Source organism: Tripterygium wilfordii, chromosome 21 (genome assembly GCF_013401445.1).
Source record: "Tripterygium wilfordii isolate XIE 37 chromosome 21, ASM1340144v1, whole genome shotgun sequence".
Classification (NCBI taxonomy): Eukaryota; Viridiplantae; Streptophyta; class Magnoliopsida; order Celastrales; family Celastraceae; genus Tripterygium; species Tripterygium wilfordii.
The window spans coordinates 7,426,536-7,446,755 of record NC_052252.1 but is presented as its reverse complement, the minus strand read 5'-3'; the positions used below and the strand labels follow the sequence as shown (position 1 = coordinate 7,446,755).

General features: G+C 37.7%; 2 protein-coding genes and 1 pseudogene across 3 annotated transcripts; all 3 read right to left on the bottom strand.

Moving 5' to 3' along the window:
* Positions 1-1,102: 1,102 nt before the first annotated feature.
* On the bottom strand, positions 1,103-14,204 carry LOC119987833 (annotated as a pseudogene).
* Positions 10,220-11,745, bottom strand: LOC119989779 (senescence-specific cysteine protease SAG12-like). The gene is made up of 2 exons (XM_038835475.1): positions 11,310-11,745; positions 10,220-11,073 (listed from the first exon to the last, which is right to left on the bottom strand). Exons 1-2 carry the CDS (start codon positions 11,743-11,745, stop codon positions 10,499-10,501), a joined length of 1,011 nt encoding a protein of 336 aa, XP_038691403.1. The 3' UTR covers positions 10,220-10,498.
* A 2,322-nt stretch (positions 14,205-16,526) lies between the features above and the next one.
* On the bottom strand, positions 16,527-18,582 carry LOC119989778 (plant-specific TFIIB-related protein PTF2). 2 transcript variants are annotated; one of them, XM_038835474.1, is made up of 2 exons: positions 18,131-18,582; positions 16,527-18,054 (listed from the first exon to the last, which is right to left on the bottom strand). In XM_038835474.1, exons 1-2 carry the CDS (start codon positions 18,223-18,225, stop codon positions 16,692-16,694), a joined length of 1,458 nt encoding a protein of 485 aa, XP_038691402.1. In that variant the 5' UTR covers positions 18,226-18,582; the 3' UTR covers positions 16,527-16,691. The 2 variants fall into 2 exon arrangements, with proteins under 2 accessions (XP_038691402.1, XP_038691401.1); XM_038835473.1 differs by having other exon boundaries at positions 16,527-18,582.
* Positions 18,583-20,220: the final 1,638 nt, after the last annotated feature.

The following is a 20,220-nucleotide window of genomic DNA, read 5'->3' as shown; positions in this document are numbered from 1 at the left end:
AAGAAATTTGATGCATAAGGAATAAGTATGTTAGGAGTTTATCAATTTTTATTTGCGTCGCTAGTATCTACAAAGTGTTATAGGTCACTAAAGACATGTTTATGAGACAATATTGTATGGTTAGTACAACAATCTCTACAAAGTGACATTTAATATCGAGAAGTACAATGTAGCATAAGTAGTATTTTTGAAATGATATTTTTGGAATAAAATTCTTAATACTTTTAGAATAAGATTTTTGAATTTATATTTTTGAAATGTTATGTATGACTGGTAGATTTGTGCCTATAATCACTTTGACCTTCAACAACTCATTGAATTCTACCGTGCTTTCCTGTCACCACTTACATGTTCCAATACCAAATGGGTTGAATTTACTTACACATTAGAACAATATAGCATGAGAAAAGCCTCTCATGTTGTGTATGTTGCAATCCAAACAGACTACTAAACTTGACCAAACTCTAAACATGCACAATACATCAACAAAATACATCAAAAACACACAAAAATTCCCACAAAATGATGGTAATTAATGTCAAAAACACACAAAATAATTTCAAACTAAATACTACAAATGAATTTCATTAATTGAGTAATATCAAAAGACTCTCATAATTAGCAATACATGACCTTTGAGAAACCAAAACAACATCAAACCACTCCTATGAAACATTAAATTCCCATACAATTCAATATAATTTTAAAATTATTTGAATACTATTAATTGTATGAGTGTGGTTGTGGGTCTTAAAGTGTATGAATGTGGTTGTGGATATTAAAGTTTTGTAATATATTTATGTGTGTGGTTGTGGGTCTTAAAGTTTTCTAATATATTTTAAAATTTTCTTTTATCTATATAGGCTTTTTTGTAAAGACGTCCACATGGCACCATGAATTAAGGAGAAGCCTTGTGGATCCTCAGTTATATATATATAGATTGATCACATAAAAAAAATAGAAATAAATTTGTTTTTTTTTCATTTTATAATTTTAAAATATTTATTATAGTAATCTAAACATTATTCCATTATCTGCATATCCTGTATTGCGAATTATTTTACAACGTCAAGTGCAATCTCATACGCTTCTTAGCTACAAGCTAGCTAACAACAACGACACAGGAGGATTCTTGTTGCTTTAGGCTGTCTGTGTTAAACAAATAAAGAAAGTATATATTAGTTGTAGACATATAGGAAGTAAATATTTCATTAGCTTAACATCCGGTAGACTTGATTCAATCCCAAGATTGTAGTAATTTGATTGATTGTAATTTCATTGTAATCTCTCCTTTCACACATGCGAGACTCTTGTATATATACTCTTACGGAAATAATAAGAAGTTAAGTTGTCCAAATATCTTTTTCTACATGGTATCGGAGCAGGTTCACAAAACCTAGTTTTTTTTACGTTCCATCTATGGCCAACGACAATTCTTCATCTTCCATTCCCAAACTTACTTCAGGTGAAGATGACATTCGTGACCCTTTTTTTCTTCATCACTCAGACCATCCTAACTTGATTCCGGTATCAAAGAAACTCAATGGCAACAACTACAATACTTGGTGTCGTGCGATGCGGATTGGTCTCAGCGCAAAGAATAAAATCGGCCTCATTGACGGGACTCTCAAGCAGCCAATACCGGACAAAAACAACACATGGCAGCGCTGCAATGACATGGTGGTTTCATGGATTTTGGGTTCTTTAGAAGCAGATATTGCCGACAGTGTTATTTTTCTTCCCACCGCTCATGAAATATGGGTGGATCTTCATGAACGTTTTTCACAAGGTAATGCTCCTTATCTTTTTCAAATTCAACGGGACATCGCATCTCTCACCCAAGGGCAGCTTTCCATCGCTGAATATTATACAAAACTTAAAGGCCTTTGGGATGAATTGGCCTCACATAGTGATAAGATATCATGCACGTGTGGAGCCAAGAATGAAACCAACAAACTTATGCAATTTCTCATGGGTTTGAATGAGTCATACAGTGCGATCCGCGGTCAACTTTTACTGCTGAAACCTCTACCTACTGCACGGCAAGCTTATGCTTCTATTTCTCAAGAAGAAAAGCAAAGAGAACTTGGCTCTACCCGTCTTCCGACCACCGCTGCCATGGCTGTTCGCACTCGACAGGATCGGCCTCCCTTACATTGTTCCTATTGTGATGTTGATCATCACACCAAAGAGACTTGCTGGAAACTCAATGGATACCCTCCCGGGCATCCACGACATGGACAGCCTCCAAAGAACATGGTCAAAGGAGGTATCGGTCGTTCTCATGGCTATCATAATAACCGCGGCAGCAACAATCGCTCCCACAATTTCTCTTCAGCCAACCAAGTCAGTTCCGGTGCTCTGACATCTCTTCAAGAAATTCAAAATGCCATGCCAAACCTATCTGAACAACAACATCAGCAGATTTTTTCAGTCATGACAGAGAACCCGAGCTTGCCACCACAGGCTCATGCTGCTGCCACTCAAGGTTTGTCACCGCTTGCTCCCTCTCATGGTCCATGGATCATTGACAGTGGGGCAACAGACCACTTTACTTGTTCTTCTCACTTGCTGACCACAAGCAGTCCCAACTCTTCTTTACCACCCGTTTCTTTACCAAGTGGGGACAGGGCTTCTATTTCCTCCATCGGCACTGTATCTTTCAACTCAAGCCACCACTTAACTAATGTCATTTATGTGCCCAGTTTTAATATCAACCTTTTGTCAGTGAGTAAAATCATAGATGGATTTCGATGTTCAGTAACCTTTTTCCCTTCATGGGTTGTTTTGCAGGACTTGGTTTCGAAGACGACGATTGGAGTGGGTAAACGACGTGGGGACTTATACTACTTGGTTGCTTTAGCCAACACCATCCCTCAACCGGCCTACAACCTAGTCTCCATTTCTCCAGAACTTTGGCATCGTCGTTTGGGGCATCTCTCATCTACTCCCTTGAAGTCTTAGCTAGCAATTCACTAGATTGTTCTTTTTCTTCTAATTATGTTTGTGACATTTGTCCTTTGGCAAAACAAACACGTAAACCTTTTGGAGTCAGTACTATCTCTACAGATAGACTTTTTGCTATTTTACATTGTGATATTTGGGGTCCGAATAAAAATCCTTCACTTACTGGGGCTTATTATTTCTTATCTATTGTTGATGATTTTTCTCGTTTCACTTGGATTTTTTTGATGCGTCACAAACATGAAACTCAACACATTTTCAAGTCTTTTTTTTGCTTATGTTCAGACTCAGTTTCGATCTAAAGTTCAACAAATACGAGCTGATAATGGGGGTGAATTTTTGTCCATGCGTGAATATTTCTTACACCATGGCATCATTTTTCAGCATTCTTGCGTTTATACGCCCCAACAAAACGGGGTTGTTGAGCGCAAACATCGTCATTTACTCACCATTGCCCGGGCATTACGTTTTCAATCACATTTACCCATCAAATTCTGGGGAGATTGTGTCCTCACGGCTGCTCACATTATCAATCGTTTACCCACAAAACTTCACCACCAAAAATCTCCATATCAAGTACTCTACCAAAAGGCCCCCACATATCATCATATGCGAGTCTTTGGCTGTCTTGCCTATGCTACCAATGTCAATCCCAAATCCAAGTTTGATACTCGTGCTCACAAGTGTGTATTTATTGGTTATCCGATTGGCCAAAAGGCCTACAAGTTGTACAATCTCACCACTCATAAAACTATCACTAGCCGTGATGTTCTCTTCCTCGAAAATACTTTTCCTTTTCAAAGTGAACCACCATCAACTTCCCATAACAATTTATCACCCGGCCCACCCCTTCCAATCCTCCACAATGAACCTTATCTACCACCCTTAGCTTCCGCACCTACCGCATGTGACCCCAACACACCTGACTCTACTCCTCCAGATTCCTCTTCCACTGACCAACCACCTCCACCTCCCGTATCACCGACATCTGCTCCTATCTCCAATGACCATATCACCTTGCCTACTTCCTTTCGCGCATCCACTGACCAGTCGCTTTCCGCTGCTCACAACGACATAACCCCACCGATCCCTCCTTGTATATCTACCTGTCCTAAACAACCATCAGTCCTACTCCGTGACTTTGTATGTTCCCAGGTTACTTTACCTCCACTCTTATCTTCGTCTTCGACGCCGGGTCTTCAAAAAGGTACTCGTTATCCTCTCTGTAATTTTATTTCTTACCATCGATATTCTCCGGCACATCTTTCTTTTGTTCATGCTGTTAGCAGTGTAGTCGAACCTAATACTTTTGCATAAGCAAATGCTGATCCAAATTGGCGTGCCGCCATGGACTCCGAGCTTGCTGCTCTTCCTGATAACAAAACCTGGAGTCTCACTCCATTATCGCCTGACAAATCTCCCATTGCCTGTAAATGGGTCTATAAAATCAAACATCGTGCTGATGGCTCTATCGAGCGTTACAAAGCTCGCCTCGTCGCCAAAGGTTTCACCCAAATGGCCGGTATTGACTATCATGACACTTTCTCTCCCACTGCGAAGATGGTCACCATTCGGTGTCTCATGGCTATTGCTGCCAGTCAGAATTGGTTTCTCCATCAACTAGATGTCCACTACGCTTTTCTCCACGGTGATTTACATGAAGAAATCTATATGACTCCTCCTCCCGGGCTTCGGCGACAGGGGGAGAATTTAGTATGTCGCCTCCACAAGTCTCTTTACGGACTTAAACAAGCATCACGACAATGGTTCGCCAAGTTCACATAAGCTATCCTTGCAGCCGGTTTTGTCCAATCCAAAGCTGACTATTCCCTCTTTACCCGCAGAGATGGTAGTTCCTTTACAGCACTACTAATATATGTTGATGATATTTTACTCACAGGCAACAATATTGGAACTATCAATACTCTCAAAAAATTTCTCAATAGACATTTTCGAATCAAGGATCTTGGAGATTTGAAGTTTTTCTTGGGTATAGAGGTCTCTCGATCTAAGCAAGGAATATATATGTCACAACGGAAATATGCACTGGAGATTTTGAAAGAAAATGGACTCTTGGGGACTCGGCCCATTAGCTTCCCAATGGAGGAAAGTAAACTCTTTGACAGTAGTGAATTGTTGAAGGATCCTGAAAAATATAGACGAGTTGTTGATCGTCTAATCTATCTTACTATCACTCGGCCGGACATCACTTATTCTGTACATGTTCTTAGCCGGTTCATGCACCAACCACGCCTTCAACACATGGAGGCTGCTCTTCGAGTTGTTCGATACCTTAAATCCACTCCCGATCAAGGTCTGTTGTACCGTTCAGATAACAAATTAAATTTGATTGCTTACTGTGACTCGGATTGGGCTGGATGTCTTACTAGTCGTCGTTCAACTACCGGTTATTGTGTGTTTTTGGGAAGTTCATTGATATCTTGGCGAACAAAGAGACAAAAGATTGTGTCATTATCATCAGCTGAAGCAGAATATCGAGCAATGGCGGGTACATGTTGCGAAATAACTTGGTTACGGTATTTATTGAAAGATTTATCCTTTGCTCAATCTACTCCCTCTATTATGCACTGTGACAATCAGGCCGCACTTCATATAGCAGCAAATCCTGTTTTTCATGAAAGGACCAGACATATTGAAATTGATTGTCACTTTATTCGCGACAAAATACTTGACGGGACTGTTGCCACTAAGTTTGTTAGTTCTTCGCAGCAACTTGCAGATTTATTCACGAAAGCATTGGGGAAGGATAAATTTTCAGTTATGTTACGCAAGTTGGGTGTTCTTGACATTCACTCTCCAACTTGAGGGGGAGTGTTAAACAAATAAGGAAAGTATATATTAGTTGTAGACATATAGGAAGTAAATATTTCATTAGCTTAACATCCGGTAGACTTGATTCAATCCCAAGATTGTAGTAATTTGATTGATTGTAATTTCATTGTAATCTCTCCTTTCACACATGGGAGACTCTTGTATATATACTCTTACGGAAATAATAAGAAGTTAAGTTGTCCAAATATCTTTTTCTACAGTCTACAACATGAGAAACTACTCCAGTGCCGGCATTGTCGAGTCATTCATTTTGTTAACCTAAATTCATAGGAAGTTAAGCATTACAATGAAACGAAAAAATCAAACATGGCCGGAAAAAGAAAAAGAAAAATGCAAACATGTATGTACAGGAGGGATTTGAGAATACATGTACATTGTTGTGGGCGAAGAAAGGCCAGAATGCTGAGTGAAGAAAGCTCACATCAACTCTCTTCCGTCCTGGCTGCTGTAGGCCAAGTATCATTTCCTCTGATAGCAAACAAAGTAAATCATTCCTCTTCATCATGGACAAATGGTATGGTACCATGGGCACTCGCAGGCCACAGGAGGGTAAATTTCATGATACTCCACTGTATTCTGGAGTCTAGGTGTCTTCTGTGCTGCCTCCTTTGCTTTGGCAGCTTCTGGAGGAAACTGAGCTCCATCAGAGGGAACTGGTGGACAATACTCCACATACACCACATGCATGGCACCATCCAAAGAACGGCGATGCGGCTGCCAATCAAAGTAACAGAGGTACAAATGATGTATATGCATCACAGGAATAAAAATCCTTTCTAATATTCAATTTTAAGCCATATTTCATTTGCTTTATTATTCTATCTGGGCTTTCAAGACTCATGGCAACATTCCATTTGAAAGTTGTAAAGCCATTCCCAAAATCATATCCAGTTTCCATGACCTTACTTGACAATAAAGGAAAGGTAAAAGGAGAAGTCAAAACATTTAAATCTTACAAGGTCTTGACACTCTCGCTGTCGGAGAGCTAGTCCATGGACAGGTAATGAAATCTTGAATTCAACCAAACCTGAGCTCTACAACTTGCAATTCCACCAAAGACCATTTTTGCTAATACATTCATAATATTATATTTGTTTATTTGTAAACTAAATGGGCTACTTCTACACGGACTATAAGAGTTTAAACTTCAACCACCCTAAAAGTCATATTGACAAGTTCTGTCTCTCTTTATGGAGGACGTCCTCCAACCAACCATATCTAGTCCATGTCAAAGAAACTGATTTGGAAAACTAAGATTGACTCGTAAACAAAATGTTAGTGTAAACAATCAAAAGACATTAATAAAAGATGACATGCAAAATGACAACGATCATAAGATACATTTGTCGTAAACCATCCAACATCTAAAAAACCCAAGGCTGATCTGCAAGAGAAAAAAAAGAGGTTAACCAGATAACTTTCACAAACGAGCATCGGACTTACATAAATATCGTATCTTGACAGTCTGATGTCATTCTTAGAAGAAGAGGTTCTTTGCCAGGTTTACCATCGGCGAGGAGGATTTGGGGGAGATCCAGTGTCAAAAAAACATTGGTCTCCTCCAGTGGACACCACTAGCCGTCATCTAACGGCTAGGAAAATAACTCTTTTTTTCAACAAATATTACAATTAAAAAAAAATCTCACTTTATTTTTTTATCGCGTGCACAATGCTCCCATAGTGGATACGGCCAAGAACAAGTAGAATGTACATAGACTTTACCCCCATAATATATGGAGAGGTTATTTCTAGGAATTGTACACATATCCTCTAGATTGCACCATTGCAACTCTACCACTAAGTCACATGTTCGCTATATGCCATTTCTAGTATAACCCATAATTATTCAATCGCAAGCTTAAATTTGTAATTTTTTCATTATCAAACTTTTTTTTAATATTTTTTTCCACAGTTTGAACCATTTCAAAAGGGAGAGTAAAAAACCAACTTCATGTTCTCTAATTAAAGATTCAGAAGTACAATACAATAACATGAGAGAGATAGGGCAAATAATATGAGCATAATCAGAGAAAAATGCCAAACTGGAACTTTATTGCCATAAACATTGGTAATTATTGCATAGAATAAACTCAAATTCAGAGAACAATACCCTCAAGAACAAACCTGCTTTCTCCTTCTCAAAGTTGTGGAGTGGCCAATGTAAAAAAATTGATTGGCTCCAATCCAGCTATTGTACTAGCACTGCCATTGGCAGAATCACAGAACAGCAACGGCATATCTTTCAAATAATTAAGCCACCAAGAGAATGGGCAAGAAAGGAGATTCTTTTCAGGATCTCTTGTCTTTTGTACAACTTGCAAAATCTATTTCATAAGAAAGAAAGCGGTAAATGCACATGCCGAATAAGTCAAACAACCAGGAAAAGGAAGGATATATCTGTTGGAATGTTGAGGTTAGTTTAGGAAATTTACTGTAATTTGTTAATGAATGTATATTAGATTATGACAGATGTATGGCTAGGATATATTGTCTAGAAGCTGCTCTGTACTGTCTTCTGTACTTGTGTTTTCTAGAACAAAAAGGCTTGTATCTCTTGGATGTTTACGAATGAAAAAAATCAGATTTTGTGTGTGATTCTCATCTGGGTTTTTGAGTTGATTCTAGTAGCTACTAACTGTTGTGCCGCTGGATTTGTATTTCGACTACTCTTGTGTTATTTCCTGTGTTAGTTTGTTGTGCTGGTTGTTGACTGTGAGTTGCAGGAATCACAGAGTCAGTTGTGTGTGTTGATCTGTGAGGCAGTCAAGCTTACAATATCTACATTAAAAATGTGAGTGCCAAAGTGTTTAACCAAAAATGCTAGCAAGGATTCCTAGACACACCTCGTCAGTTAATCGCATTCCTGCTCCATCAACCCCAGAAAAGGTTTTAGTGTACGTGTTACATAAACTTGCTGCACAAAACATACATTTTTGGGATGCAAAATCACTAATTAAAGTTTTATATTTAAGATTCTCTAATAGTTCTTTTTCAATCGATAACATAGCCAATTCATTCAACCTTTCTTGTGACATAATTGACCACAAATAGTTTTTTACAAGTTTAAGTTTTGAAAAACTTTGTTATGTAAAAAGGTTACCTATATTATTTCAACTGACAGCAAAATCACGGAAGAGCTTGTCCATGCTTTATGAGAAGTTTTCGGATGAAGCACGTTGTGGCAAGTCCATTGGAGAGAGTAGAAAGGCTAATGAGAGAAAAAAGAGGAGGAGGAGCTAGGTTTGAACTACTTACATGCTGGGACTGGTGGAATGGGAAAGTCAGAATTGAGCAAGAAACTTTTACTTAAACAAATCTTGGAGAAAGATGTAGGAGTGAATGCTTTGCCTCCATCTTTTGTACAAGGTTGCATTGCACTTGAGAGGAGGAGAGAAAAAATAAAAGGCTGCAAAAAAAGCATTAATAGGATTATGAATCTAGCAGATGCTGATGCAAGTGAAACTGCCAATTTCAACTTCCTTGGGAAGAAGAAAAGGAAGAAACAAGTTAGTGAATTTGATTGGGAAGATTTTGTCATTGAGACCCTTCTGCTTTATCAGGTGGGAGTTGAGGAAACTGAGAAAGGGCACTACAATACCTTGCTGGACTTGCATGTCTTCAATTCATTGCCCAATGCTTATCCACATGGCTTGCAACTCTTATGCTCAGGCATTGGCTATGACTGTATTAGTATATCCCTTCTAGAATGTGAAGAGGTATGTGCTAAATTCGTGCACTTATTTAGTCAAAATGGTGGATGATGTCTGGCTAATCAAAACTAGATTACGGTTTATATTTTAATATAATTGGCTTGTGCCTTATTGGAATATTTGACTTATTTAAGTTTCGGTCCACAAGCTTACATAGTGGATGAATGTAATTGACACTATTTTTTTTCAAGATGCTAGCGAAAGCTAATGATGATTTTTTTTTTTTTTGTTAAGCAAGTGATACTGTGTACTAGTCAGTGGTGTGAGTTACCGAAGAGTCTCTTCCCTGGTTGTGGCTGATTGAACTTCTGGTTATAGTATCTTTGGCTCTGTTTAAGGTAGTTTGGGATGACAGGGAGTCTGATGCCTTTGCCTAGAATAATAAAGAAATAATAACAAAATTTAAAAACTTGCAGATGAGAATTTGTACTATCTTGTTCTATTCGAGAAGCTCAAATTGGTAATGATTTTGATTCTAAAGGCGTATAAGTATTCGGTAAAATTAATTTTTCATTGAATTATTATGTTGAGATTGAATAATTGAAGCATAAATTGCCGAATTCCACTGCTGCTTCGCATCAATTGGCGAGTTCTGATAAGCTGCTAAATTGCTTCTGTTATTCAATAGTTTGTGTCACTGCTTAGTAGTTTTTTTGGGAGCAAAGAAGATGTCATAAGCGTAGACATAGATCAAGGAACAATACAGTGTTATATATAAGCAAAACCAGAAGTAAAAGTACAGTATTACATATGCTTAATTGGCCAAATCACAGATATAAAAGTACAGTGTTACATATACTTCATTGGCCGAATCACAGATGATTGGAGGTCTAGGGTACACGAATACAGGACTGCTGCTAGTTGCAGGCTATTCAGCTGACTTTTATCTTATTTATGTTAATTATGGAAGTCCTATTTTGGACACAACTATTCTATGTATACTTGTACAGCCCAGACCATATTTTTTCCTTTCAGGCTGTTGGATAAGAAGGCTTCATGGCGAGGCCGCAAACCCCCTGCTTAGCTGAAACATCTCTTTTAATCCTCATATATCCCTTTTCGCCCCAGTCATCGCCCCACGAATTTTTGAGCAGCCAATATTTAGTCCCGCCAGAGTTACCATACCCGACTACTGTAACAGCATGATTTAGATCTGTTCCACAATCCCCACTATATATACCATGGCTGTAGGCCTGGAACCCATTGCCGTCAACAGAGACAGAAACAGGTTGGTTGGCCACAGCTTTCAACAGAGATTTCTCATCATTTATTGGCACATCTTCGTACCCAGTTATGGTGGCGGCAGCTGTCTTAGTTTTGCAAGTACCATCTAGTGCTTCATATGGGTAATTAGCTTCAGTTGTGAGGCCTCGGTGTTTTTGCATGAACTGATAGGCTGTGTCTGGGAGACCTCCATGACAACCTGCATCTATACCTCCAGTGTCACAGTCCACAAGCTCTTGCGCTGATAACGACATCAACTTTCCTGTCTTGATCTGGGTAATTCCTTCCACAGCAGCCACTGCTGCAAATGCCCAGCAAGACCCTGATGCTCAAAATTACAACACATTAGTGACAATCTTTAATGGAATTTTTGTCGATAAAATGGCTTGACAGACTTAGGTTGAGTTTGGTGTTGCTTCTGCTTTAATGAGCAGGAGTAGTAAAAGTAAGCAATGCCAGCTAACGAGCAGAATTAAGCTGATAAAAATAAGTAATGCCAAACTCTGGCTTAGTAATTATACTCTTATTGCTCGAATTTTAATTTGATTTACTACTTACCACAGCTGCCTTGATATTTAACAGGGGTGACAGCACCTTTCTTTCTCCAGTCCATGGTTTGTGGAACGGCGGTCACGTTCGAATATTTAAATGGTGTGCGTTTCAACGTGGGAGGTTGCATTTTCCTAAGGCCAGTATACCTTGTGCGGAACTCCTCTTTGGTTAGGTCAGCAAATTTGTTCACAGCTAGTTTATAACCTTTATCAACTCCATTATTGAAAGCGTCAATTCGTTTAACGTTCTCTTTGAAAATCATATAGCGTCTCTCCTTCTCTCCTGCGTCTTTGTAGATGCGATTATGTTGCGCCATCCAATCCTCGTGCCTCTTCAACATGCGTTCCTCGTTAAGAAGGCTACATGATACATAAGGAATACAAACGGCTAACATAAGCAGAAGAGAGACCAGAATGATGGAAGGGAAACATTTTGTAGCCATGAAAATTAAAATATTAAAATTCTGAGTGCATTTCAATGGGTAGCATTGCGAATGAATATAGGGTTTTATAGAGAAATTCTACTGAGCTGTCCTTTTCATGGCCATCAACTAGTGGAGGACTTGCATTTAGGAAGTCATCTCCAGAATGGCAGACAAATATTCCAATATACAGTTGCAGTTAATGGGTTGTGTGTAGAATGTTTTCAGTCTAATGAACCTGATTTGACCCGAACATTTTCTGGAGAAAAATGCACTGATCGGCCTGAACCTGCTCAGATCATTGGCTCAATCTAAGTCAAATTTGCTCTGCGCCAATTCCAATTTTGACTCATCTTGCTAGCTTAGTCATATTTGTAGCTTAATATGCATATATGTTGAATTGTGATCATCACTAAAAGTTCAAAGTTGATGAGCTGATGGGAAGTTCATCATAGCACATATGTATAGATATATTATTAAACTATTTAGACATTGGCATCATTTACTTGCTATAATGAATTAATCCATATGCGGTGGCTGTGCATACAGTAATGCTTTGTTGTTATCCATTATTACTCAAAGACTAAGAGCAAGCTTTGCATTGTGAAATATTTAATTAATTTTACATTGGTGTGCTTTTGGTGTTATGAATGATCTCAGGTAGGCAAAAAGTTAGCACATCAATGCAAGACCAAAACAAGAACAACCATTCATCTCATTCTCTTGTCCAGGTTGGTTATTTATTTATCTTTTCTTCAACAAATTTATTGTGTATCTTATATCTAGTCAATGAAGCAGGTTACCGATTAGACTTTATTGCGAAGAGCAAGGATTAATCAGGAAGTAATTTCAAAAATTACGAACCAGAATATGAAATATTTTCATGGATAGTAAATAGTTTGAAGTATGAGATATAGAAGCCAATTCTTTTTCAATTCGTTGCAGAATCTGTTATTGTCAACATTTTGAAACTTATGGAGTCCTTTAAGGGTTATATGAAAGACCACCAGTAGGCCGCAAGGGCTTCATGATTACAGTCTCACACTGCCCACCAAAGATACCGCTGTCGTGGAACTGAAATGCGCCAATGGAAACTGAAACTGGTTGGGTTGCCACAGCTTTCATCAGAGCCTTTTCATCTTTGGTGGCACAACCTTGTAGCCGGTAATGCTGTTGAAGCTTACTAATGTTAATTGTGATTGCTTATTGTGTTATCTGCTTCTGCATAGACATTCCTGTCTGTGTTAAATTTTGCTCTCAACGCGGATCAAAGTTCACATACTTGGATCACTGACGATGTGTTACTTTTGACAATCAGGGACTTGCTGGGCATTAGCAACAGTAGCAGCTGTGGAACGAATTACCCAAATCAAAACAGGTAAGTTGATGTCATTATAAGCACAAGAGCTTGTGGGTTGTCACATTACTACAGGTAGAGATCAAGGTAGTCTCTGCTAAGAAAACAAACCTTACTGCCATAATTACTTAGAATCCAAGCTATCAAATCAAGTATGACAATACAAATTTTCAGAATAACTTCATCCTTGCCACTTTCATATATGAAACATGACAATAGGCCCCCCATCGTAACATATAACAAATAAAAATAACTAACTATTAGTGGTGCCACCGTTGCCCCTTTTCAGGAGTCAAATATAGCACAATGACCACCCCCATTAAGATTGCCAGTTGAGACTTTCTCCCTTCAACAATATTGAAAATGCACTTAAAATTAAAAACACAAACGAGAACCTATGAATGTTCAGTAAGAAAATCAAATGAAAAAAAAATTATAAATTTTACTAAGTACATGGTATGCAGCAGACTGGAAGTGGGGGAAAAGAGTTACCATATATTAGAAAGTTTCTTCCAAGATGCTTTTTCAATTCTGCTTCTACATATGTCCAGTCACTTGGGCAGCAATGTGAAGAGTATCCATAATTTGAAATCAATTTGGATCTAAAAATAAATGAAAACACTGTAAAAGAAACACAAAGATAAGTTCCAACTTCTTTTAAACCTTTGCATTGAAGCATAAATATAACAGCACAAAATTATTTTGTCTACGGATTTTATAAGACAGTACCATACGTGCTCCTTAAATCAGTATATGTAAATGTTTTCTTTGGTAAACACTACATAGCATTTGAAGGCCCCTGTTACGATAAATGGAAAAGGCAAAGCCAATATCTTTAAATCTTTATTACTTTAACTATACTGTAGAAAGTAGAGATAAAATACCGAGAGATTAATACGAAAAGGACCATTAGAAGTTAGAACATAAGGAAACTGGCCCACACCGAGTTGTCTAATCTGCAAGTTTTACATTGAAATCTAAAGGAAGGAAGACAGCGGCAAGCAACATTACTATGTCCTTCATTTCACATTCTAGTTCTCTACGTTGGTGCAAATGGATTGGTCCAAGGTGCTAGTTCAACATACCTAGCCAAGATACCATGAACAAGAAGATGATCAGGTTTATTATTAATTTATTCCCATTAACGATCCCCCTAGATGATGCAAAATTTTCTTCTGTGGCAGTACTCATAGCTTGAGCTTTCAGGCCTTGATGTTTCCAATGACTATTTGTGCTTGCACATATTCTTATGTAACATTCTCAATTTCACACACATAAGGAAAACCAAAGCATAGCCACTAATGAAAATATTACCCAAAATTGTACAGAAAACAGATAGGGTAGTTCATATTTCATGTTAGATGCCATGCATTTTGAAAATTACAGAAATGAAATAAGTCAAACAAAACCCAAATAGTAAGTGAGATCGGTAAAGAGAAGGCAATTAAACATGCATACAAAAAGGATAAGAGTCCATTTTCAAATTCAACAATCCAGATGGACTGATACTAAGTTATTTGCACAACCTACATCAGCTCTTGAGATGAGGTACAGTTTCGTTAAAGCTCATTAATTGTTTTCAGATTCTAAATGTTGAAGTCAGTCCCATTCTGGGGAAATTTATGTATAGAATAAGGACCATGCTGTGTCTTTAACAGCATAGGGCTTTTTTATCAAGGGGCGATCCTTGTTTGGCTAGGTACTATTTCCAAACAAAACTAAATGGCTCCAGACGAGTCTTATTCCTTCTAATTCATAAATTCTGCCCATCTTGAACATAAGTAGGATTAATTGAACTTAAATACTATTCATAAACTTTACTACCAAGACACACAAAACCACTCTGTTAAACAACAAAACTTTGATAAGGACTCATTGCTTCAATGAATCAATTGGCTACATATCCTCACAGTGCCATTAAATACGTGCTATGCATAGATATGACTGTAGCCTCAATATTACAATATTGACTGAAAAAATAAACATAAGAGAATGTAATTAACAGCTTTCTCAGTAACGCTACACCAAATCTTGAATCCATGAGTAACTATGCGACCATTGAAATATCCCACCAAATACTGACTGAAAACAGTATCACCGAATCACGTTTTCATACAGAAATATGCTATTATTTCCATCCAAATACATTGTGGTACTTGTTCAAACTTCAAAGAACCAAAATAAAACGGCATAAATACAAATTATCCTCCAAAATTCATCAAGAGCAAACTTCCAAACCGAAATGAAGAGAAATCCCATTCCATCCCATATCAAATCAAATTTCTGAATTAATGGGAACGAATTATGATGCTGGAAACAAACAAAAATCATTGAAAGAAACAATTACCAGAAGAGAAGCTCACACCTTGCAACGAGGAACACGAATACGAAGAGGAAGAGCCTAGAGATCCATCATTTGTCCCACCATTCTTGATATTCTTACTGAATCTTGGAGTATAACTGCATCGAGCGTGCACACAAGCAGCCTATACCATATTTTTTGATGATATTATTTTAATATCTTCTAATTTTAGCATCTGTGAGCATATTCTAACCTTCAAAATTCCAAATTCTAAAGAGTAGAGTGACTGGGAGGATTCTAACCTTCAAAATTACAAGTTCTAAAGAGTAGATTGACTAGTACTAGACAAAGAGCATATAAGAGGAGGATGTTACAGCCAGAAAGTGAGAAAACAAAGCTCCTAGAAATCCTAGCAGAAGTACTATGTCAGCATCATCACCACACCAGTTGTTATCCTAACAAGGATAATCACCATATACAAAGCCCCATGCCCTGGATCGGCCTTACCTTATACCATTGTCCATCCCCCGTCAAAATCGGGTTGGGCAAAAGCAGATCCATGGGCATGGATGTAAATATCGATAGAACTGCATACAAAAACAGAACAAAAAAATTGGAATTGGAGGAGAAAAAATGTAGAGGAGGTAGGGGGAAGTGGGACATTTGAGAATTTCAAATTTTCTTGTGAGGTTTAAAAGTCAGATCAAAATTTTTTTTAGAAGAAGAAAAAGATGGATTAATTATATTAACCAGCAGCAAAAAAAACTTGATACTATAAGTAACAAATAAGAAGAAGGAGGAGGAGGATTATATTAACTACTATAAGTAACAAAGATTTATCATTGATCCATTGTTATTCAAACAACCAGCTCAACAGCAAACAACAAGATTAATTTTATCAGAAACAAGATTCTTACAGTTCAGATATGTAAGAAAGGGAAGTTCATGTGACAACTCTTAATGCCAAACAAGGGAGTGACAAATGGAAACATAAGATATTTTCATCTCAATATATGCAGTTATGTATGCACCAATATGTGAACAACCAGAGGAAATATATATGTTTTTTAACGCAGATTTGTTGATAGAGTACAAACCTATATGAGGAAATATATATGTTTTTTTTTAATGCAGATCTGTTGATAGAGTAAGAACCTATACTCATATAACTTCTAAAGTTCCGTAATAAAAATTATCACAAATTGCACACATCTCACAGTAGAAGTTTCTGAAAGGGAAAATATATATGAAGTCATGCTATTAGCTTGAAAATTGATCTTGTAGATACCAAGGCACATATACAAATAATTATCGCGCCCTACGTGGAACTGCTGCTACTGAATTGAAGACATGCAAGTCCAGCAAGGTATTGTAGTGCCCTTTCTCAATTTCCTCAACTCCCACCTGATGAAGCAGAAGGGTCTCAATGACAAAATCTTCCCAATCAAATTCACTAACTTGTTTCTTCCTTTTCTTCTTCCCAAGGAAGTTGAAATTGGAAGTTTCACTTGCATCAGCATCTGCTAGATTCATAATCCTATTAATGCGTTTTTTTGCAGCCTTTATTTTTTCTCTCCTCCTCTCAAGTGCAATGCAACCTTGTACAAAAGATGGAGGTAAAGCATTCATTCCTACATCTTTCTCCAAGATTTGTTTAAGTAAAAGTTTCTTGCTCAATTCTGACTTCCCATTCCACCAGTCCCAGCATGTAAGTAGTTCAAACCTCCTCCTCCTCCTTTTTCTCTCATTAGCCTTTCTACTCTCTCCAATGGACTTGCCACAACGTGCTTCATCCGAAAACTTCTCATAAAGCATGGACAAGCACTCATGTGAAATTTTAAGTGTGTCCACATCACCATCACTCGATCTTGAAGAGCCACTTCTATCTTCCAACTCAAAATACCGTGTATCATTTTCTTTGTAGTTCACATCGGCCCCATACTCAACATCCTTCCTCAAACAGTCATTGACCACATCTTCCAAATCAAATCCTGCACCATTCACGTCATTCCAGCTCTTCTCAACAGGCTTCTCCATTGACTTCAACTCCATATGGTGAATAATAAACTGAGCATTCTTAACAGCATTCTTGGTTGTCACATCCTTCCCCCATGGCAATGCCTGCGCAACCTTCACAAGAGCCTCCAAGAGCTCCTTATACCGCTTCCTACACGTATTAACTGCAGCGTGAACCTCCCTAGCCACGGACTCAATCTTTACACCCTCAATCCCATTCACCTCAGCCAGAAACACAAGCACTGCAGCCACCAACGGAAGTGGTCTCCGCCCTGTGGTCAAAAACCACTTGACTGCACATTGTATCAAAAATATCCCCTGCTTCAGCATCATATCCAATTTATCCCTGGCAATATCATTGAAGCTAGATAAGTTTCTAAATGCTCTTTTGAATGAATTCACAATATCAAATGCAGGCATCTTCAAATTCAAAAAGTCGACCACACGCGCAATCATCCTACCAAGTTCATGGACATCGCATCCAATCACGGACGCTATCTCCGCCATAGACATTGAACTGTTATCTTTTCTCATAGTTACATAAGCACAAGCACCAATTAGTACCGGAAACCAATCGCCTTGACCGAATTCACCCTCGGTGATTTTCTCGATCATGGTTCTGATCTTCGTACAGTCAGCAGCATTCAAATCAAGTCTAAAGGTAAAATCATCAATGAGTTTATTGGCTTCGAAAATTTTCTTTTCTTTGTAATTAAGGGTGCTGCCAGTACCTGAAGTGCCAAGGCGAACGAAGGTGCCTTGTGGACCGTTTAAGCCGCCGATTTGGGCATCGTAGTTGTCGAATCCCTGGGCGGCGCCGCACCATGAGCAAACTAAGCACCCAGTTACGTCGTCGCGGACTATAGAACCCTCACGACAACTATTGCAGCTCATGGCAGGAGAATTGGTTTTTGGTAGTGTTTGGAATGAGAGAGAATTCAGACTCTTCAGGGAAAATTTGGGGACAGCATGGAATTATGCTATGCTTCCCTTGAAAACCAGTTGAGTGGAATACCAGTCGCCGAATAAGAGCTGACGAAATTAATGCTTCTGCGGAAACTCACCTATTGTACGCCCAGATGGAGAGTCATGCTCAACGTCTCTGTCTCAAGGATTTATTTACAGGAATGAGACTAGGAAGAAGGAAAGAAGGAGCCTCCCCAAACGGCCAAACCCCAATCGACGATTTGATCCAGTAGTTCCAAGGTTTTGAAAACCGGACCGGTCCAACCGGTGACCGGCCACTTGTTCGGTCCGGTTGAGGTGTCAGAACCGGTTGTTCGGTCCGGTTGAGGTGTCAGAACCGGTAATTGATGAACCGGGATATTTTCGGTTGAACCGGCCGGTTCTTCGGTTGAACCGGTCAGAATCGGACCGGTTTTGACCGGTTCGATCATTTATTAAAGTTAATAAAATATTTTTGAAATTTCGTTATTTGTAGGGTTTGAACTCATGACCTTTTATTCATTAAAAAAGGCTTTAACCACTAGGCTATGAGATTTTCTTTGTTTAAAATGGTATTTTATTTGAATATATTGTATTTTTATGAAATTTTCTTACATATTATATGCATATAATATAAATATATATATAAATAATTCATTACATTAAAACCGGTTCGAACCCGGTTTGAACCCCGATTGAACCTTTGAACCGTGAATCGAAGACTTTTTCGGTTTGATGATCGGTCCGATTTTAAGAACCTTAAGTAGTTCTAAGTAACCGCCTAGGGTTAAGCCCAAAAACAAAATAATTTCTTTTTTAAAAGCTATGGGCCTTTGTTGTTCGGCCTAACCTTGGGTTAAGCCCAAAAAACAAAACTTATTTCATTTTTACAAAACTATGGGCCTAAGAGTAACTCCAACAATATATGATATGTAAAATGAGTTTCCAAATTTGTACTATACATATCTATATCTATATATATATAAAAATAGAAGACACCTTCCGTTTCAAAAAAAAAGTAGCGGACACCTTCATCTTTTTTTTCCCTCCCAAACTTTCAAGATTTTTAGTCTTAATTAATTTATTCTTCCTAAACCAACAATAAAATATTATTAAATCAAAGATATAGTGGGTAATAGGATATCTGCTAAAATTTCAAGATTTTTTTCAAATATTTTAAAGATATTCAAAAAATATTTTGATAACCAATATTTCAAAGATTTTTCAAATATTTCTAACTATATTTAAAAATTATATCCCAGTTTCTTCATCTCTCCCTGTGCCACTCCCACTAATATTTATATATTTAGCTCTCACATGAGGAGCTTTGTTTAACTCAATTGTTTTTCGATTTGATTATGGTTTTACACATCATTCATATGGTTTGCCCTCTGACAATTCAATGTGCGTCAATCTCTTTTAATATTCATAGATATTCTAATTACAATGAGTCTAAACATAATTTTATTGATTTTTTTTTTCAAAAAATATCCTTCAAGGGCTGCTATGGATTCACTCAATATCACTTACGAAATTGAAGGTTAGGATTGTACACTATTTCTTTTTCTTTTTTGTAACTGTGTTTTCAATACGTTCAAAATCAACATGTTTTTTTTTTCTTTTATCAAGGTTTGACAAAAGACAACATTTTTGGAACTGAAAATCAAATGAAAATTTTATGTTGAAAATAGAAAATAAATCAAAAAATTGATAGAGAAGAAGAATCGAAACCCAATTCATTTTGTTCCACCGGTGACTAGAGCAGTCATTCCGCAATAAGGTGTTATAATTTCCATTACTTTTCATTGCTGCTAGAGAGAGTGATAATTTTTGGCCATATAATTTTGATATTCACACAGTGAACTAGATCACGTTA

Coding starts and splice junctions, on each gene's coding strand:
- LOC119989778 (XM_038835473.1), bottom strand. CDS start 18,293: ATGAGCTGCAATAGTTGTCGTGAGGGTTCTATAGTCCGCGACGACGTA.
- LOC119989779 (XM_038835475.1), bottom strand. CDS start 11,745: ATGGCTACAAAATGTTTCCCTTCCATCATTCTGGTCTCTCTTCTGCTT. Junction 11,074..11,309: donor TAAATATCAAGGCAGCTGTG/GTAAGTAGTAAA, acceptor TTTGAGCATCAG/GGTCTTGCTGGGCATTTGCA.